At 37.0% G+C, this 22,552-nt stretch overlaps 1 protein-coding gene and 1 long non-coding RNA gene across 2 annotated transcripts; one reads left to right on the top strand and one right to left on the bottom strand.

Moving 5' to 3' along the window:
* Positions 1-371: 371 nt before the first annotated feature.
* On the top strand, positions 372-1,502 carry LOC148874895 (uncharacterized). The gene is made up of 2 exons (XR_016104832.1): positions 372-692; positions 802-1,502. It is a non-coding gene; the product is annotated as an uncharacterized LOC148874895 (long non-coding RNA).
* On the bottom strand, positions 1,221-7,282 carry LOC148874894 (subtilisin-like protease SBT5.4). The gene is made up of 13 exons (XM_088963845.1): positions 7,096-7,282; positions 6,897-7,006; positions 6,711-6,808; positions 6,441-6,608; positions 5,320-5,434; positions 3,407-3,950; positions 3,236-3,333; positions 2,897-3,142; positions 2,643-2,757; positions 2,330-2,543; positions 1,695-2,238; positions 1,520-1,595; positions 1,221-1,422 (listed from the first exon to the last, which is right to left on the bottom strand). Exons 1-11 carry the CDS (start codon positions 7,177-7,179, stop codon positions 1,697-1,699), a joined length of 2,334 nt encoding a protein of 777 aa, XP_088819971.1. The 5' UTR covers positions 7,180-7,282; the 3' UTR covers positions 1,221-1,422; positions 1,520-1,595; positions 1,695-1,696.
* Positions 7,283-22,552: the final 15,270 nt, after the last annotated feature.

Here is a 22,552-nt window from a genome sequence, read left to right as displayed (position 1 = left end):
GATATTCTCAATCCAAAGTTGTAAAAGACTGTTAGAAAGTGTCGGCACGGATATGCCTGATAGAAGCCGATCTCCAAATTTCAGTGTGTTGGAGTTGGTCGTATGCAATACATATAACCAATCATGACTGAACACGTCAGTATTTTGCACATGGGACGAGTCTAATGTGTACGGCTGCAGTGGATTCTGGAAAAGCGTTGGGAGCGCTTTGTTGGTAGCAGATCCTTACCGACCGGCTCACTGGCGTGGTTGGTTCCACAACCTGCTGAAAAAGCCAAAACGTTCAGCTAATCCTAAAAATTGGGATCCGCTAAACCAACATATTTGGACGGTCGAGATGTATTTACAGGCATTATAATCCAACGGTAGATGAGAAAGACCGGAGTCTAAGAGAATATATAAACAGCGGCGATGGGAAAGATTGGTGTAGTTAGGGTTTCAGAATGTGAAAGAAGGAAATTTGGAGAAGCGGGAATGGGAGCTGATCTATCGAAATCCTTAGTAATGTGCGGGTTGGAAACGAAAACAGCAACCGCACTTGCTCCTACTCCTTATCAGGGTTAGAGGGTTTGTGGTGTTGCTTCCAATTCCGCCCATTCGTAAGTCTTTCAATTGTTCCTCCCTTTCCCTTCTCCTCTTCTTTTCAGTTTCAATTTGGTCACAAGCACAAAATCAATCTCAACAAGTTAAAGGTAGTGAGTTCCTGTTACTTTTTCTCTCTGTTGATCTGTAGTTTCGTTCGATCTTGCATTCGTTTCCCCTTTGCAGTAATGATTTTGTCTTTCTTTTCGATTTTTGCAGCTTCTTTAGATTGTTTTCCATAGATAACAACGATGACGATCGATAGAAATATGTTAAGAGTGGAGAGGATGGATGTTTCTCGTAGATTTACCCTTTCAATTTTCTTTCTTCTTCGTTTCCTCCCCTAATTTTATTGTTTGATTTGATGTGGATAGTTACTCGTTTTACCTTGCTAATAATGAGGAATTATGGTGTTTGCTGGGATAAGTGATTCTACACTCCATCTGGTAAATCATGCCCACCACGCGTTTGTATAAATGTATTCTTGCAAGTAGTGAAACCCTAATTGCAGATTCCAGCAAATACTTAGGCCTGACCTAGCTTAGCCCGAGTTGCAGTGACGATAAAGGTAAAGAGGTTGAATTGGAAAGGGGAAATAACCAAATCAGAAAAGAAAAAGCTTATTCTGCTCTGAGCGATGGAAAGACAAAGACACGATCTTCACTTAGCCATGGAATGTGCGACATTAACAAGGAAATGGTGAAATTAGAAAACACATGAATTTAGAATTATTTGTGAGCTTGTGATCTTTGCTGCTTCTTTCTCCTAAAGGTTTTCCTTGCAACTTGTAGATGTTATAGTTGTTTTGTGTACTTGTAGAAAGCGACATCTCGCCCTACTCTGTAACGAAAGAGAGATTTAAAATCACTGTCAGAGGCAAAGACTGAATACATTACAAAAACGATTTATTCGTTACGAAAGTATGGCAATTGAATACCTTTGTTTCAGTAGATGAATATTAATGAAGAAGTTTCAGATCCATGTGAATGTCCTTCCAAACATTCCACCTGAGCCTGTGAGGAAATTTTAAAGAAAGAAAACCCAGACCCAGATGAGATTCAGGCTAAAAAATCCTCACCAAAGCTCACAAAAACGAAAGCATCAGTTCCTACCTCTATGCGGCGTTGATCACAATTGGACTCCTAACATAATGATTTCCATCCGACCATAAGAGCCGCCCAAATACATAGTTGCTTGCTGCTCGAGCTTTCTTAGGCTTGAGCTTGAGGGTAAGCTTGAAGCTCTTCTCCTCCCCCAGTTTGTCGAATTTGAGGGTGAGGGGTTCGACGGAAATAGAAATTCCAGGTGGTGGACGGAAGCGAGCTTTGTAAGTTCCTGGGGTGCCAACGTTTTTTACAGTTCGACTGATTGTGGTAGGGCCAGAGAGTCTAGGCACAGTGATAGAAGGGTAATTGAAGTCCAAGAGTCTAACGTGGTTGGGGCATTCGTAGGGCTCCTCCCAGAAAGATTTGATCTTGGTTTTGTTGTAACCAAGAGCACAGAGGAAATTCAAGTAATCTTTGACAGTAAGGTCGTAGACCAACCCAGGATCCATTGCCCGGTTTGGTCGGACGTGCCCTGCACCATAATCAAATGGGTTCGCCTTGATGTAGGACGAGTTGAGCATTGGCTCCCTCTTGTTATCTCTAGTCCTCGCTGTAGAAGAAAAGTTAGCAAATGAACTTATTTGATCAACTCATCAAAACTTGTAATTCATCAACTAGTGGCTCCGTAATAAGAGTCTAACCGCTAGTCATGATGGCCGATCTGATTGCCGACGGGCTCCAGTCGGGGTGCAGTGTTTTGAGAAGGCCAGCGATGCCGGCAACATGGGGACAGGACATCGATGTGCCGGATTCCGAGTTGAATTGAACTCGACGCTCATCGTTCTTCTCACCTGTTGGTCCAGTTTCTTGGGTGTATGCTGCTATGATACTCACCCCCGGTGCAGTGATATCGGGCTGAATGGTAATATAATCAATGAAATATGTTATTAACTAAACATCAAATTATAATATGTCGATATGTCATTCAGAGAGAGAGAGAGAGAGAGAGAGGACCTTGAGAATTTCGGGTGTAATGGTATTAGGACCACGTGACGAGAAAGAAGCCATGAAGGGAGCAGGCTTGACAGCCATTTGGGTGACGGGACGCGTGATGTAAGCGATGGGTGATCTGTGAAAGATAAGAAAAAAGAGTGCGTAAGCAAAAATCGAGTCAACGATGGAGTTAGTGGACATGTCTGGACCGAAGATGGATGCGATTGCCGCCATGATGGCAAACAGAATGTTTGCCATTTTTGTAATTTACTCACTTGGTAGAATTGATGTAAGCAAAGAGATCAAGACCGTCCTTGTATATGATATGAGCAGCAGGAAGGACGTGGGTATCGGCTATTATCTCATTCCCATTGATCTCGTCGTTGGCCAGAACCATCCCCACTGCACCGGCTAGGGCCGCCTGAATGCCCTTCTGTACTCTCCCGTTGACGCCTCGGAGGCAGGCCAATATCTTACCCTTCACCTTCTCAGGATCCAGCGTCCCTGCCTTGCAGAGCAGACTGCAAGATATTTGATATATAATTCAACCAAGCATCCTTAGCCGATGGCAGAAATCAAATAGCTATCTAAAAATGGGTTGTCTCTGTACTCACGCATCCTTGGCCGATGCATTTGCAGCTTTGGCTTTTGCTCCGCTAATCAGTGGGTAGTACTTCGCTGCAGGCAGGGAACTGGCAGACAGACTTTGTCCCTGGTAGAGGAAGGGGATCAACCATTACATCTGTGACTGTGACTGTGAGTGGAGAGAAGAAGAAGAGACAAACCTTAAGCTGAACTTTATTGCCAAGTTTAACGTAAACAGGAAACTCCCGATCGATGGTGCTGGCTCCAACGGTGAACAACCATGGGGAAACGTTGGAAACAGAACCAGCGTCGGGTCCTGAATTGCCAGCAGAGGTGACCACAACGATGCCGTTCTTGACGGCATGGAAGGCTCCAATTGAAATGCCGTCCTGGAAATAGTCGGAGGGGGCTCCGCCGAGGGAGACGGAAATGATATCGACGCCGTCGTGGATGGCAGCATCGAAGGCAGCTAAGATGTCGGCATCGTAGCATTCACTACCGTTGATGGGAGGCCAGCAGACCCTGTAAGCAGCCACTCGGGCTCTAGGGGCCCCGCCCTTGGCCGTGCCATTGCCGAAACCGAGGACGTTGGCACCGGGTACAAAGTTACCGCCGGCTGTAGAAAGGGTGTGGGTCCCGTGGCCGTCGTCGTCTCGTGCGGTGGCCAAAGTCAAGGATGACTTGAGGAGGGTCCCCGCAGCCGAAGCGTAGCCTTTATTGAAGTACCTTGCTCCGATCAGCTTCCTGCTCAAGATTTTCTAATGTGAAATTCAATACAAAATACAGTAGTTGAAGCTCCTAACCCAGAATACATACATCAGCAAAATAGAAAGTTACAAAAACAGATTCCAGAGTCAAACTCCCCTCTCTGTCTGTCACTCAAATCGCTCAGATACAGAAAAAATAAAATAGTATTAGTTGCAGCCGCTTTGGACTTCAGACATGGTTGAATTTAGAGATTCAGAAATGAGAAATACGCTCGGATACAAAGTCAAACTCCTCCCGCCGCCTTTCGCGGTGGCCAACTACCGTAGAACAAGCTGTAATTATCAGCAGCAATAAAAAATTTCCTCCTTTAGACAGTGGAAACTATTGGACTCTTGGGTGCCGTCCATACTGAATACTAAACCCAATTGCTTTCGTAGTTTTGTTTGACTTAATGAATGATTATTATGAGGGTACTAAGCCAAATGTGTATATATATAATAGCCTTTTGTTTTTGTTAACAAAACATAGCCATGTGCAAGATATTAATGCTGTTAATTGCATCACTCAGATGAAGAAATGAGGTTTGATTAAGAGCCAGTAAGCCAGTCATGGTTTAATCTAAAAAAAAAAAAGAAAATTAAACAATATAGAATGCTGGACCACTTCAGTCATGGTTTTAATTGATCCAAATGAAGCAATACAACTTGGACGAATTATGTGAATCGATTAAGTGGACGAGACGTCCCAAAATCCAAAGCACCCACCACGCTCTATTCAATTATCGAATCATTCATGCATCAAACAACTGATAATGATATATAATTCATTTGGGTTGCTCTGTCTCCAAGTAGTTACAGACATGAACAAAAACAGTAGCAACCCGTTCGATATGGAACAAAATTGTATTCAAGGACAAATTTCGAGCCAATGGGTTGTCTGCTATCCTGTATCCTCCTCTCCGTGGGCATGTGTGAAGGTGGTTCATTATTTCATGCTCATTAACCATTTTCTTTTCAACAAAAAATGAGCAGATATTATTGAATATCAGTTGGATGCAAACGCGGATAAAGGTAGTCTGAAATACAAATGCGAAAATAAACCGACCAAAATAATATTGAAATCAACCAGTTTCAACGAGGATCACTCGTCAAAGCCTCCAAAGTTAGATGAAGCCCAACTGGTTTGGTGGGATTCGGCCAATCTGGTTTTTCTATAAAAAGTGGAAATCTTTTAGTGGGGACCCAACTACGATTACATAAAGTCGAACTACGTTATATCAGAATTGTATTAAACAAGAAAGAAAAAAAGCAGATTTCCTAGGATGAGATGAGATCAGACATACACAAAAGAGAAAAACAAGAAACGAACCACTGGTTTGCTGTTTTTTAGTAAGAAAAGTAGAGACCTGTTGCAACGAACTACGTCCTTGTTGGTGCCACTCTGCTGACAGAATCCTTTCCACTTGGGTGGAATGGGTCCATACCCATCATCGCTAAAGCTCTTTGATTCGGGCCACACGCCTAGCACCAATCCCACCATCACCCACATCAGCCAAGGTGGAGATGAAAATGTCAAGCATGATAGCAATTGACAAACAAACAGTGATGCACGTTAAATGGATGCACCAGATAGCCTAGTTGTTCTTTTTTTTTTTGGTTCTGTTTTCAGGAAAATGGGAAAGGAGAATTGGGAGAGTAAAGTCAATGATTCATGGCTTTTTTCTTTAACCTTTCATTGACAAACTAGCTAGAATGTGGACCAATAAGATTAAGCACCAGAATCATTATGACTATGAAAGAGAACACTAGTAATGAGGTAATTCTGTTGGATTGACATTTAGAAGAAATTAAAAAACAAAAAGAGAAATAAATACTTCATCCTGGTCAATGCATACTTTGATAACCTTTCACTTCTTCAATAGTCTGAGCATATTTGATCCACTTCATACAACTTTACTTAAATCGTTGAAAAGAAAATAAAAATCAGTGTAAAACAGTTTATCACGAAACCCAAATGCATTGACCTTTTTCTGTTTATGCTACAAATCTGTTCGTTTAATTTGTAGTCAAGTCAAACACCCAGAAGCATAATAAAGTGAAAAAAGAAGTAAGTCCCAAAAATCAAACCCATGGACTAGACTCTGGAGACATTAGAGAAAGTAAATGGAGTTTATTGGCGATGGAAAATCAATCTTATGGTGCTAGTCTCGTTGGAGACCAAATAAAATGGCCACAGCATTACGACTGTCAGTGTCGACTGATTGAAAATTAACCAAAAATGTTTATTAAAGTGTATGTTTGACTTTGTTCTTCTAAATTCTAATATGCGATTAATCGAAGTTTTGATAGTTGAAGGGGGAAGCTTGAGCTGTCTCTATTGAGAATATACTTGTCTCAAAAATAATCGAGAGTGTACTTTGGTGTGATGTAATAATCGAGTTAATCCCATAACAAAAATCAAGATGCATCGGTGAAAAATTCATGACGATGTAGAGAAGAAGAAGGATTATTGAAGATGAACCCTTACCAGTGTCAATGTTCCCAATGATGGTATCTTCACCGAACCTCGCCTTACTCCAAATAGAATCCGACGAGATCGAGCTCTCTCTCTCCTGCAGGCCAAGGAAATCCCATGACCGGGTTGTATGTAATTTCCTTCCTTCGTTCAAGAAAACAGAAATAACTCTTGGGTTCTCTGCAATGGGAGATTATAACACAGAGATGAGAATTGAGAAGATAATGAACTAGATTAAAAGAGACAGAGAAATGGGCATTATGGGCTAACAGTACTTCTTACTTGCTATCTCGGCTGCTTCTTCCTCTTCGAGGGTCGCAGCAAAACCATTAATATGTCTATTATACGAATAGAAAATGGCGTCTTCGGCCTTCTTGTAACTGAATTGCAGAAAAAAATGGAAGAATTTTCAGTCTAAATTGCCGATAGATAAGAAATGATTAAGACAATTCAACAAGGATAGAATACCTTCCCAAGAAGGAGCCCAGAAACTCGCAATGAGAATGTCTAACTTCATCCAGATCCAACGATGAAAGCTCCGGTCCATGTGAATGTCCTCCCATGTATACCACATAAGACTGCACCATAAACAGCCATTAGTTACCAACAGCAGCAGAAGAAGAAGAGGAGGAGGAGGAGGAGGAGGAGGAGGAGAAATGGTGGTTGCCTTTTTGATTGCAAAAGTGGGACTCTGCAAGAAAGAGAAAAGGAGGAGAGGGACAAGGAAGAGAGGAAGTCTCGACAACACCATTGCTTGGCTCAGTCCCTGATTGTCTTCTGCAGAAAGAAGAGCAAAAGAGACTTTCCCTCTGGGCTTTTCCCCTGTTTCCGAGAGTGCTGGTTTCTGGCTTCCTGCCAGCCTTTTTAATAGCGGATAGTGGAGGAATAAGGGATTCTTTTCTAAAAATAATAGGGTTTTAGTTTTACAAGGAAACAATGAAAACCAAAACGTATTCTGTAATTTAGGAGTTAATATGGATATTTAGTTCAATTTGGTCGAACATCTAAGGGAGAATAAAATGCAACAGCTTAATGAAAAACTGAAAATGGGTAAATGAAAAGAAGTAAAAAGGAAAAGAATAACTACTGCTTGGGGGCAAACAGCTTTCTTTCCTCTTATAGGATTACTGGGTGAGACTGCATCTGTCTTCATTGTAATAGTAGTAGTAGTAGACGGATGCTTGGTTTTCTTTGGATTCCAATTTGACGATTCTGGCAGCTCACTTACACAATGCCTTTTGTGGGTTCATTATGATGGGAAAAGAAATGGGGTGTATATTAATTGAAAATTTGAGTGGGAGATCTCCTTAAATCTCGATTTATTGAAAATAAGAAGCGAAAATTAAGCAAGGAGGAAGGAAAGACAGACCATTAATTCCTGGAATACAACAGTAGATCGACAAGCACTGGTAAAGCATGAGCTAACAAATTCAATTCTCTCCTAATAAAAAATTATTAAGGAATAGATCAGAACAGTATTGGCCAAGCTCCTCTATTCAGGGGGACCATGCTTGAAGGGTGACGCATAATCTTGATAATGGACAAGCAATCACCCAAAACAGAAATTTTGGCAGACTGATAACACCAGTCACCGCCTCAGCAGCCTTAGCATCCATTATGGGTTGCATTCGTTTGGGAAGAGTGCAAATGCATATATGCAATTTGCTTCAATTTCGCAGGTGTTTTGATAAGAATGCATTTTCATCCAATTTTCACACTCGAAGTTGGTCAATATTGAAAAAAGGCGGATTCTGATCTCGGGATTTGTGTTTGTATGCATTGCAACCAACTTTGTATTTTTATTAAAAAGACTAGACATATTTGCAATTTTACTGAACATTTTTTTTCTTTGAATTTGTACTTTTTCTAAAAAAAGGAGCTTAATCTCCGTGTTAAATAAATTGATACTCGCCCGGCCCCTTATTCAAGTGGTGATAACAGGGGAAGGAATTGCCTACCAACTCAAGGGCCATCAGGGACCAGACCGGTCCATCTCATAAGGGCTACGTTAGCCTGCCCCAACTTGATTCCCCCTTTTTATGGTATTTCATAGTACACATGAAGGGATTCAGAGGTAGGGGTGTCAATTGGATTTGGTCCAATCCGATCCAGTTAAATGTAAGTTTATTATAATTGGATCCAGTTCAATGTCTGAACCATCCAATTTGTTCATATTTATTTTGATTTAGATTGGTTTCAACTCATACTCGGTCCATTGATATTTATATTCTTATCTTATATCAATAGACCAGTTACTGGCTTAATGGATGGCTTATTCTAATAAAAAAAAATAAAAAACAACCAAAAACCACTGAACAGTTCAAACGGTTTGATCGCCCGGATCAGTGGTTTATTGACCAAATCAACGGTTTTTGGCCAAAATGATGGTTCTGGGGTAAAACGGAACCATTCAGATGACTGATTCCCGGTTTACTGGTCGGACAGTCTGGTCCATCTGATTTTGAAAACCATGGCATTAAGAGTCAATTTTAGGTACAAAAGTAGGTTAATGTCCTCCTCATGGGTGAGTGTGTATCTTTGGCAGGGCTATCAAGATAGAAGTAGAAAGGTGTGAATCAGTGAATCAGAAAGTAGTGGAAGCTGGGGCAAACTTGAATTGGTAATGGGGAATTACTCGGAAGTGATTACAGAACTTTTCTTAAGTAAGATGGTGTTCTACAACATGAATGTTTTTGTTCTTATTTGTTTTAGGAATCGCCACATTAGCCAAAAAATTAAAACATGTTTTTAAACTCTGTTTTTTGTTTTCAACAAGAAAAACAAGTCAGTTTTGTTTCAAAAAACAATATATATTTTTGGAACCAGCAAAATATTGATTTTTTTTTAAATAAAAATAAATTTTCTAGTATAGAAATTATATGATTTATGAAGTATGATGTTAAATAATCAATGAAAACATGTTTTTAAAACTAGATTCAAGAATATATATTTTTGTTTCAGTTTTGAAAACAAAAAACTTGCACAATCAAAAACATGTTTTTTATATTTTTATTTTAAGAAATAATCTATTTTCAAACCAAATGATTTTGATTTATTTTAGAACTGCAACAAAAAAAATATTTCATGTTGTAGAATACCCCTAAATATTCCACTTATTCTATTTTGCATGTTTCAAGGACGAGAAATAGTGCAGCCCATTCTATGGCTATATTTGGTGTACAATTTCACTGTGTCTAGACCCATCCGGCTACTGCTGATTTTATGTTATATACACTCAACATGGACATACAGTCTCGCTCACGCTCAAAGTGAATGTGTGCTCCGGCTTCAGCAGCCTTTACAGTCTTTACAGTCTTGCGTTGGAATATCTCTGTAGTTATCTGATTTATTTCATAGGAGATATTTCCAATGCAAGGTTGAAATGGGCTGCTTGAATTCACACCGACCTGCCATGATAAAAATCGAACTCATATTGGAAATATCTTCCCATGAATAATGACATTAAGTAAGGAGATATTCTCAATGCACGCCTACAATGCACTGTGAGGTTGGGGTGAGGTGCATTTTGTAAGGAGCAAATCCGATTTTGATTTGAGAGAAATTTTGCCTTTCATACAAACTGAGAAACCATTTTTTAATCTATTATGTGGATATTTGTATCAATGAATATGTGCATATTATATGAACAAAAATACCTTTATATACACTTCTTGAAGCCATAGAAAAAATTGGTAATATTTGTTAATTTTATAAAATAATAATATATTGGGGACATATTTTTATTGTTAAGGTACTTTGGTGAAAATACTTAATCTGGTCTTAATTGTCTATTTTATTAATAAACCTTGTAATATAATCTGAATGATGAATGATGATACAATTATGGACACCATAAAACTATGGGGGGTTATTATTGGAAATAGTGTAATTTAAGACATAAATAGACATTTACCCAAATGCCCTTAACAATACAGATTAGTTTTTCTCCCAAAAAATATAATGTGAATATTTATTAAAGTACCAACTTTTATAATTTTACCATCTATAGATATCCAAATGCCCTTAACAATACAAATTAGTTTTGCTCCCAAAAAAATATAATTTGAATATTTATTATAGTACCCATATTTATAATTTTACCAACTCAAACTTTTATATTGTTTTATTTTTCCTGTATCCATATTCAATATTTTTTTACATGATTTTCAAAACCGGACTGTTGGACCGGAAAAACTGGGAACCGGTCATCTAATCGGTTCCATTTTCCCCCAAAATCACTTTTTTCCTCAAAACTGTTGATTTTGGTCAGCAAATTGTTGAATCATTCAGTTAACTGTTTGAACCATTTGAACTGTTTTGGCCGTTTTTCAATTTTTTTTTTTAATTTTTTAATTTTTTTGTTAGAACAGGCCGATCATTCTGGTTGAACAATTGGACGTTTGAACTGGTAACTAGATTCCTGACCGGTTCGGTCACATATTTGGTTTAAAAAACCGTATTTCTTATTCTCACTAACTCAAAGTGGAAAAATTTTATCCCTTCAAAAAATATAAATGAGGATAATAGACAAGAAGGTACCATAAAAGGTTAAAACAGACTTTTAAAAGCTTTAAATGTCATGGGAACACTTTGAACACTAAAGCTGATCACATGTTAGTGGAGCGGTGGACCCCATACTACAAAAAGGGAGTGAGTCAAATAGGTAAATCTGAGGAAATTGGTTGCAAGAAATCTTTCAGTTAAAAAGAACTGAATTGATGGACAGAGGGGGTTGAAAGAGAAAAGCATACATGTGGCAAGTATAATAGGGTAGATTTAGAAAGGGTTTTGTAAATTTTAGACCTTATTTGTTTCTCTAAACCTCCAAATTCATACTCTCCTTAAAATCCGAAATGGGTTAAATTTGCAGAATCCAAATTCTTCCTGTAAATGAAAATGCACAGAGCCTACCCTCTCTGCATTTTAGTGTGTGGTGGATCGATTTTAAAACTCGGATCTAATTTTAAATAATAAATAAGTAAAATAATATAAACAAACATCAAAATTTTCAATTATTTAATTAAAATCTATAAAAAATACATAATCTATCTATTATCTTTCATATACGATTGCGAACAGTATTAAATTGAACACGTAATACATAAGCATTAGGAGTTGTGTATATCCCCTAATATATTGATAATTTGCTTATAAGCCTTAGAGATATTTTGTAAATTTAATGTGTATATCTCAAAATCTATATCCGCCTCAAAATCCATTTTTTCAATAAAAAAAAAAAACTGCCCTGTCCGAGTGGATACACTCCGATTCCTCTTTCCAGTTCAATAAAATGGGAAAAAAGAACCTCTATGATTTAGTAGGGTCTACTTTGGTTGGATTATGCACTTGGATCGGATTATGGGTTGCATCTTAATATGCTTAGACCCATAGCTGGCCCTAATATTGACCGGATCTCATACAAATCGGGTTTTGTTTAAAATATGGATCTTTAAGAGGCTCCAAACTCATTGTATGCGGACATTTGCAGGTTGATTCCTATTATCAAGGGTATGTGATGAAGTAAGAGTACCAAATACAAGTAAAGGTTGCTTCACTTATATGGTAGCTAGTAACATATCTATACTTTTTAGGCTGTGTTTGGTTTGGAAGAAAGGTTGGGAAAGGAATCATTCCCACTTCCTCATTAAACCTTCCTTTCTCTATCTACCTTTTATTTCAAACCAAACACAGCTTTAGTGATGCAAATTAACCATGAAGTATATGGACATTTTATTTATTTATTTTTTGCAAATATCCAGTTGAACTTATGCTTTATTGGGTCTTCCCATTCAAATTCTGCCCAACCATTTCTAAAATGATTTTACACATTCAATAACATTTTTCATTGATTGTTATTATTTCAGGGAGGAGATCCATGTATTAAGATGGATTGGTATTTTTCTTTGACTTACTTTCTATTTTCTTTTAATTTTATTCTAATATTTATTTACTTTAATTATAAACCCATGTACATTTCCAATACAATGATGCTAGGAAGCCAAGTTTCAATGAAAATCACACAAGACAAAAGAACAGTAAGAAGATATTCTCTTTTTATTCTTAAATTTTTTTTGGTAATAAATATTACATATAATAAGGGGATTAAGGGGTGAGGAGAGAGGAACGCGAACTCCACTAACCTTAGAGAGAGAGAGAGACTGCAATTAGATGGGTTTGATCCCAAGCCTCTGTATTCAGAGGGACACGAACGAGCATCTCAGCTACTGGGTCATCGGTCAAATTTTCTCTAAAAGTGCTATCATCCACCCATTTCTAGAAGATTCTCTATAAATGTGTAAGTTGTGCTTTGTTTGGGTGCTCTCTCTCTCGTGTACCTAATACCTTGTAGGAAGGTGCCATTGGGTGCACTATTATTGGTTTATTTGGACAAGGACGAATCTTTTCAAAAGTTTTCTAGTGGTGGGGAAGCGTCCATATGCATAGTTACATTAATCAATGTTTTTTAACCGTCGTTGACTCGGACGGTCGGATTGTTAGGATCGGAAATTGTTCAGGCGATCGGTTCTATTTTATTTTAAATTTGGTGTCTAGTAAAAAACAATTGAATTAATCAATAAATCGTTGATCTAGATGGTTTGACCATTGAACCATTCTACCCGAAAAATAATTTGCAATTTATTAACTTGTAACAACAAAATGAAAAGGGAAGAAGATTTCGCAGATCCGAGATCTATTGAAAGAGATGTGTGAGACAGTGAGAGAGATCTCACATTTAGAGATCTGGGAGAGAAGTTTAGAGTCTTTAGACTCTAGATGACAGATCTGCGAGAGAGAGAGAGAGAGAGAGAGAGAGAGAGAGAGAGATCTGAACAGAGAAATCTCATATCTACTCCCGTTTTTCACCATTGCCGCCGCTATTGCCGCCATCGCCGTCACCGCTGTAAGTCACCGCTGCCATCGCCGCTGCAGCCTTCAAGCCCTCATCTTCCTTCTTCTTCTTCTTCTTCTAAGCGCTTTCAGCCGACAACTTCTCAAATACCTCACATTCTATCTTTATTTTCTCTTTATATTTATATGCATCTTACCCTAATATTCCAATCTAATGGGTAAGATGACATATCATTGTTAAAATACTCAAATTGTCCAAACTGTTTGACCCGGATGGTCAAACCACTGACCCAGAAACTGGTGGCTAAAACGATTCCATTTCTTGGTCGGCTTTTAAAACCTTGCATTAGATCATTATCATCAGCATAGCCTCAATTGAAATGGGTTTGTGTACATGAATTTCCATTTGGCCATTCAGTTCTGTTTAGTTTCATATTCCTTGTTAAATCATGAGTGTTTAAATCATTTCTTACAAAAACTCAGGTGCTTTTTGGTTTGCCCCTAGTTCTTTTACTCCTTCAACTAGCAATAAATTGCTTCTTTTTATGGATGCTGTAGATGATCTTTATGCGGTAGAAATAAATTGCTTCTATTTTCTTTCATTTTATGGCCTATCCAAGTAATTTCTAGGTTCCTTGGATTGATCTTTTAATTACATGGCATCAAAGTTCAAAATATCGATATGTTATATATCGTATCGGGGGCTTCCCGATACACCCCTATGGGGGGTGTTTTGGGGTTTTGACCAGTTTAGAGGGTGGATGAACCTTAAATTGGCCCCTCTGAACCGGTGTATTGAGCAGTATTGATATTTTGAACCTTGTTTTGCTTGTGATGAGAGACCCCTCTATAATTAGTCTCCATAAGCAAGATGGAAATGGAGAGATAAAATATTACAGTAGGCATGTTGAGTTTTCAGCGCAGGAGTTTCCTGTAGATACTTGTTTGCCTTCACAAATTCCTAACGTAGAAAGACTTCATAACAACACCATGCTGCCATCCCCCAAGGCATTTTCCTAAGGCTCAGTTTGGAAGGAGTACAAATGCAAATATGTAGAGTGTAAAACCTTAGGCTGCATTTGGTAGAGGTGTGAAATCAAACCCAAGTAAATTTTACACCTCGGTTTGATTTTGCAAGCATTTGTTAAATATGTAATTTTAAACTGAAAATGGGTATAAAATTACATTTTACAGTTTAATTACATCGATAATCGATGCAATAAATATATCAAAATTATCAATGTAATAAATACATTGCTCTCTCTCTCTCTCTTCTCCGTCTCTCTCGCTTGCTCGCTATCTCTCTCTCTCGTTAACCTTTCACTCATTCTTCTCCATCTGCTGTCTTCAGAATCCTCATCCTCGTAATCAAAGTTGTCGTTGTTCTCTCTTCTCCAAGTGTCCCTGTAATCCTCCCTGAGGGTCTTTGACCAGTCGGGTATGTTAATTGGCAACGACGTCGAAGTTGCAGTTGCTCCACCACCCCGATCAACATTCTCGACCCTTTTCTCTTCTGAGCCTTTGAGAATTTCTTCCTTTTCTCTTGGTTTTGCTAATTTGCTCTGCTTCTATAAAAGATGTAAATGGATAACGTTGTCCGTTGACTCCCTTCTGCCCTTCTCTCTCTCTCTCTCTCTCTCTCTTTCTCTCCCTCCCTCCCTGAATAAATCTCCTGCTGCAACAAGCCAGAAAACAGGGTAACCTTCATTTACATTGATGTAACCAAACAGAACAAGTGCAAATGGGTACAATGGCCGGTCCATATTTTACACTCTCACCGAACCACCGTGTCTCAATTCCATCGGTGTAAAAATGCATTTACACCGAAAATAAACGAGACCTTATATATTGTATTATTTTATATGTATTTACACTGTACATATTTGCATTTATACTCTTTCCAAACTGAGCCTAAGAAGTTTTACACCATAGTAACGGTTATGTGATGCACTGTAACATCCTGGCTTCACATTGCAGGCAACTATAATCTTTTGCAACGTGATTCGTTTCCCCCTCATCTCAACCTTGTAATCAAACCTCACCTACATATCGACATTAGCAACACTTAGATATTTTCAGAGAAACTGGCCAAGCTTCTAGGAGAGTAGCTACACTTGTGCTCATGTGTGGATTCTACGAGAAGAGAGAGACATGTTCGGTACTGGCATCACCATATGGACATGTGGCAAAACCCTAATCCACTTACCAACATCAGACCTAACGAACTTAGAATTGCCTTTCCAATGTGGGAAGGCTTCCCTCCTTTCCCCAAGAAAAAACATTATAAATAGGGGAGCTGTGAAGATCCCCATTCAGACTCATTGTGAAAACCTTGTGTAAACTTTGCTATTTCAAAAACCTTGGCCTCTCTAGTCCCTTTAGTCCTTTTCATTCTCACACTTACCAAGAACATTTCCACTACCATCTACCGTCCTTCAGGTAGACATCCCCAGTGCCACACACCTACCAATATCGTCAACAACCTCTAGAAGGTTGAATGGATTTACTGCTTAGAGTAATAGAAGGCAGAGATTAAGTAGATGATCCTGCAATTGGGAAATGTTTACCAGCAAACTCAGTCATGACATTAGAACCACCCCTAGTTCTTGCGCCATAGATGCCCCATCTGGTGTTCCAAACACCGGAATTGTTTAGACCCACCTACTTCACCAGGGGGACTGTCTGTCACCACTATAGTTCCAGCACCACGCTGACTTGCCGAATGAGAAGGCTAGTGCACCTAAAAGTTGATCATCCATTGATCATATTGTGCAAAAAATCCCAACAATTAGAGAGGTAACATTTAAAAAATTCATAAAACTCTATTGTTGAAATCGCATAAGTGAAAAAACTGGTTTTTCTCATTGGATCGATTAGGTTCTTGGGCCATGAAAGATCAAATCTTTTAGATCAAGGTTTAGTGTATTACCTGATTTTGATATCCACAAGTGCAGAATTGAAGTGGTGTTCACACCCAGATTTGAATATTCTTGATAACATTGCAATAAGTTGAAGATGGTGAAACTCTATCCTGTAGTCTTGGAATTCTTCTCTAGAATTTGCAGCAGAAAAGGTCCAACCTTTCTCACGTTTTTGGGCCATGTTTCTGACCCAAAACTGATTTGGAATAGTGTTAGAAAGAAGGGATAATAAGTCTAGTTGAATGGGGTTCAAAACCCTAGGTGAATGGTCTCACAACGTGGGATTGGATTCAGCTAGTATGTAAGAGCTTGTATGGTTCGATCTTGTCTAGTTCCCCTCTATTTATAGACTTTGGAGGGCTGCAAGAGCCATTTCTTAATCTATCTATAACTCCTTACTTGTTTAAGATTAGAGTGGAGAGAGTCCAACTCTCTTAAACCAGCCATAGTTTAACTAGTCAAATTAGTCAAATTCTAGTCTTATTAAACCTATCTAGGACTTTTATGTAAAACTTTTAATTATCCATTAGCACTATAAGAATTTCTGAAAAAATTCTTATCCAATTAGAAGATTACAACTCGTATGATGTGGGCTGCAACTTAATGAGAGCTAACATGTCACATGCTTTATGTAAGCTAATGGGGTAGGCTACTTTAGTGATTTGGCCCATTAGGTGTTAGGGCTTAAGTGATCAAGCCCATTAAGTGTCTAAACACTTAAATCACTTGACACCTTACCATGTTAAAGGCCCAAGTCTCTTTGCACATGATATGTATCTTAAAAATTTTATTAATTATTAATTGATATTTTTATTTATTGTTTACAAAAATAAAATTACTATTTACAAAATATTTGAGAATATAATATTAATTGAATCTATCAAATCCACTAATATACATTTATATCAAAAAATCGATCTTATACTTTAGAAAATTTAAAGAAATAAAAATATTAATGAAATTATTATTTTGTTAATTAAAAATTATGAATTTACTTATGATATGTATCTTCAAAGCTTTAACAGATTTGATATATGTTAAGTTAAGATTATATATTTTTGTAATTTATTAATTGATATTTTCTTTTACTTTTTATAATAACATATTTATTGTTTACAAAAATAAAAATATTATTTTCCAAACATTTGAGAATTAATTTTTAGTTGACCTTTTTGTTAATGTTAAAAATTAAAAATAATTTATATAATAATTCAAATATAATAGTTGCATATGCTTTTTTTTGCATTAGACTTTAATAGAAAATTAATTAATAATGGCATAGTGCATGTATTAATTTATAAAAATCTATATAATATGTGTCTTGAACTCTTGATTAGTGTATTATCAATAAAGTTGTATGATATCTATGAGACGAGCTATAAAAATGATTACCCCTAGCAGATGGTGAGTTATAGGGGCCACCCATATACATATGCATATGTAGGGAAAGAATGGTTTGCCAAATACCATTTCTATTATTTTATTTTTTAAGAAGACAAACACTTTCAAACCACTTAAACTTCCTTTGACGTATTTGAAAATTACCATTAACAACCATGGCATTTTTGTTATGAAATTATTCAATATTCCCTTTGAAAGAATGGTAGGATCCATCTAATGGATGCCATAAAAATTGCGGAATGGGTAGGCGAATTTCAAAAATTTTCCTACCTTCTTCCAACTGAGAATCATATTCCCTAAATTTAGAATACAATATTCAAGGATCCTACTTTAACCATAATCGAACCAGATATGAACCAAAAGAAATGGAGAAATTATACCTAATCCAGAGAAGTAGTACGCTCCTACTGAAGATGACACAGTTGTATGTGGAGCATTTTGAAACCGTATATATATACGATGAAGGAACATCTTGGGAATTAAAACCATTTGCAAATATTTTGAAACCGTATATATATATATATATATATATATATATATATATATATATATATATATATATATGTGTGTGTGTGTGTGTGTGTGTGTGTGTGTGTGTAAATTTTGCAAAACAAAATTCCAACGATTGAAATCAACTGCCGACAGTTTGATTTCTATCAGAGAGAGTGCATTCCCGATCATTACTTTTGTCCGACAAAGGGGCTAATCCTGTCACTATGATCACCTACTCAGATGAATTCTCAGACTGCCACAACATGCCCAGGTTTTGACCCACGCTAAGGATCTCACTGATTGGCATATCAAAGACATCCCGATCCGACACCTAGTGAAGTATCATAATCGAGTCTAGGGGTCAGGTGTAGCTTTTCTGTTTTGCCCATTTGTCTCCAAGGTCCTGGGCAACACTGGAAATCTAGTCCAGTTCAAGGATTCAAGTAATCCCATACTGCATGTGCCTTGGGTCTTACCCTGATAGCCGAGACAGACCATCTCAACACTTGGTGGCACACCAGTATCAGCCTTGGCAAGATAAATCTCCCCAGACTTATCCAATAGCTATGAATATTTAAAACTAACACGAGTCTCAATAAGTGTTCAGTTTTAGGGTCTTACATTATACCAAACAACATGAATCAAACATGCACTTTATTTATTTACACTAAATATCAAAAGTACATCAAATCAGATTGAAGCTAAGGGCATACAAAACTGTCTAACACCCTTATGAGTTGATGTGGCATTATGATGACCTTCTTTTAGTAACCCTCATAACACATGATAAAAACAACTTTTTTTTTTCTTGGATCATTTACTATAACATCTCTTATAGTTTTGCATTTTTATTAAAACCAATTCTATAGTTTACATTACTAAAACTCCCCTTATATTTTGCAATCGATTTACTTAACCGACCTTCTATCAAGGGCATGGGCCTATGGTATTTAAGGCAATTTTTTGCCCTGAATATCAATAAAAGATAATATTTTTATAGAATAACAAAAATAGGGTAGCTTTTTTTGAAAAATATCAAGGGCAATTATACTGTTCATTGTCTTCCTCTGCCCTTCCTCTAGTGATGGAGGCCGGAATTCCCTTTCTATACTGGTGAAGGAAAATCGAAACAAAAACACTGTTGTCTCCGATGTGCCACGAACATGAACACAAAGACGAAAACCAAAAGACGAATACAGCGGTTGTCACCTCCTTGAAACCCTTACTAAACCCTTAGAGTCGTTCATGATGAATACAACGGTTTCAAGGAGGTCCTTGCTGCTGCTCCAGTTTCGCTGACGAGGTTCATGATGAATACAGCGATTCCACTGCTCCAGGGTTTAGTAAGGGTTTGAAGCTCAAACGGGTAAGATCGTTTAAATAATCGAGGGTGTTGTGCATTAATGAGGAACACATGTGATTACATTGTTTTGGACGGCTCCGCAGTTGACTCCAATTCAGTTGTGAGGTTCAGGATGAATACAAACGCAGAGGAAGACAATGAACTATCATTGCCCTCCCTTGATATTTTTCAAAAAAAAAAAAAAAACTACATTATTTTTATTATTTTATAACAATATTATCTTTTATTGATATTCGGGGCAAAAAGTTGCCCATATCTGCAAAAAACCCTATTTTATTCCAGAAGTATTCTTAACACTTTATATTGAACTTTTAAAATTAACCAATATTTGATTTTCAGATCTACCATACAATGTTTAGTTTTAGAAAATGAAGAGAGAAAGGTGCACATCCCATTAGTTTGCAACATTCCTTTCTTCTTTAAATTGAGAATAAAATTTGATTGAAAAGAATTGTTGCCCATGTTTTATTAGGGGTAAGAATAACATTTTCAATTATATTTTTTGTAGATTAAATTGACCCCAACAGACATTAAGGTCAAAACTGTCATTTTCTATTAAATAAATTGTAAACTATACAGGGTGTTTTGTAAAATACAAATTATAAGGTAGGTTTTAATAAATTCATTAAACTACGGGGGTTGTTTTAGTAAGTTTTTTTATTTTTTATTTAGGGCTTCAACCTAAGGTGGGCACCTGGTGGATGTTTCTCCAAGTCCAGTCCATATTGGGTTTGGGCCAAGCCTATGACAAGTCCAAACCCAACCCAACAACTGAGGTCAGATTGGTTTCGAGCCACTTCCGGGCCAGCTTAAGGTACCTATTTCTAGCTGGGTTGGGTGATATATGGACAGACCCATTCTAAATTGCAGGCCACTTAGATCCAAGAATACTTAAGAGGCTTCATATTCAGAACAAAAGGTTGCTCTTAGGGAGCTCACAGGCTCAGCCTGGTTAAGCGCAGACTGCACCTGTGAAGGCCTTATAATCTCATGTTGATCTAACCCTATTCATGACGCATTCAATCATACAGCCCTAATGCACCAGATCCCATTAAAATGAATTATAAAGTGCAAAGTGGTAGAGAGGATTTAGGTTTAGTCGTTTAGGCTGTGTTTGGTTGCAGTGCAATTTTATTTGCACTAATACAAATGTATAACAGGGCAAATGAAAAAAATATAAATTATAGTTTAACCTTATTTTGGATTTTACTTTATTCTACTTTATATCTTAATTTACTTTGTACTATAATCAAATAAAATAAGGTAAAATTTAATACAAAAATAAATCAGAATTTACAATCAAATCGTTGGTACTGCCATAATTTTGAATAAGTAAAAATTTATTTGCATTGAAACCAAACACACAGAGCCTTGGAGTGAAAGTGATATAAGTGAATGGGTGGTAAAATGGTGATGGAGCCCGCAAAAGTGTCGGTGGTGGTACCGGTGCTCTCAATGACAATTGACAACATCACTGTAGATCAGATGTGTGGATATTTTTTTGACTCATGCTCGCTTTAGCCTTTAGTCTACCAAACCAGCAGGAAGCAATACAATTACCTTATAAGGCTGTCGAAGCTTCAGAGTTCAGAGTTCAGACCATTATTACCACGGCCATGAGTTTTTATTTTTCTCTTAATTTGCTAGAGGTGTAAATGGGTCTTGCCGCCGGCGGCCCGAATTTTGCAGTGGTCTCGGCTTGAGTTTTATGGACAGGGATGGTACGACTTATATATATATATATACTATCAACAGCTATAAATAGTTATATAGGGAGGTATTTATGTATTTTGGTTTTAGAGAGAAATAGTATCATAAATGTCTCCCAACAACTATATAATAGCTATTTTGGGGGCATTTTGGGTAAAGTAAAAAATAACTTTACAATGATCAAAATATCTGTCTCAATAACTAAGAAATTACTAGTTTTTAAGGTATTGTAATAATTGAATTATTTTCAATTCCTATAAATAGTCCTATTCTCCACCATTCTCATCAAACCAATTCAGCAATTCCTATAAATAGCCCTATCCTCCACCATTTTCGATTCCTACAATGGTTAAAGTAAAAAATCAGGAACAATAGGAGAAAATGATGAAGCCAATATTTTTTGTATACTCAATAGTTGTATAGCATTTTTTTTCAAATTATTGTAAATTTTGTTTTAATTTTATTTAATTTATTTGATCATTTGAATAACGTAACTTTTTATTTTCAATTTGTAACTATATTGTATTTTTTATATTTAGTAATTTATTCAATTTTCCAATTTTCATTTTTCATTTATCAAACCATTGTATGCTTTGTATCATTCTAATTTAAATGAAGTAGACTTCCTATTTTTCTTCCAATTTGTTATTTACTTTAAGTCTTTTATTTCTTTGACTTCTTATTTGGTTAAGTATTTTTTTTTCATTTCTGTTAGATTTCTCATTTTTTCAAATAGTTCTCAAAGAAAAGTTAAATATTTTAGTTTTACTTAGCAAAGAAATAAAAAAATAAAAAATGTCAAACAAAAAAAAAAAAAAACAAAAAACAAAAAAAACCAGTTTTGCTTGGGCCTAGGCCCATGGCACGGGCTTGGGCCATGGACCGTGCTGGGACGACCCCCCTAATTATCCCCGGAGAGGGTGGCATAGCCTAGGACGACTTGCACTTTGCACGGGCCGCAGGTGGGGCCCAACATGGCCCATTTTAGACCTCTATACTGCACTTCCTCTTCTTCTTCTCTCTCTCTCGCCTTAAAAATGACTTTCACCAGTTGATCAAATTCATGGCGGCTACAAGTAGGGGTGTTTATTATATGAATCGGACTGTCAAATTGCACTGAACCCAACTCAAATTGGTGATTTAATTTGGTATGAAAAATTTTCGGATCATAATTTTTTGATTGATTTTTTTTTAATTTTAGAAACAAGATGAAACCATAATAGAACGGTTTGATCTGATTTGGTTTTTTATATTAAAAGGAAACTTATGGAATATTTTTATAAGGCCGACACCGAACATATGGAATATTTTGTAGGGCCACTATATTATTGATATTGTTTTGGGATTTATGGCTTCTATCGATCCGTCATAGTGATCTATATTCCTGA

Source organism: Nelumbo lutea, chromosome 1 (genome assembly GCF_056320005.1).
Source record: "Nelumbo lutea isolate HS-2025 chromosome 1, American lotus-T2T, whole genome shotgun sequence".
In the NCBI taxonomy this organism is placed as follows: Eukaryota; Viridiplantae; Streptophyta; class Magnoliopsida; order Proteales; family Nelumbonaceae; genus Nelumbo; species Nelumbo lutea.
This window is presented reverse-complemented; position numbering and strand designations above follow the sequence as displayed.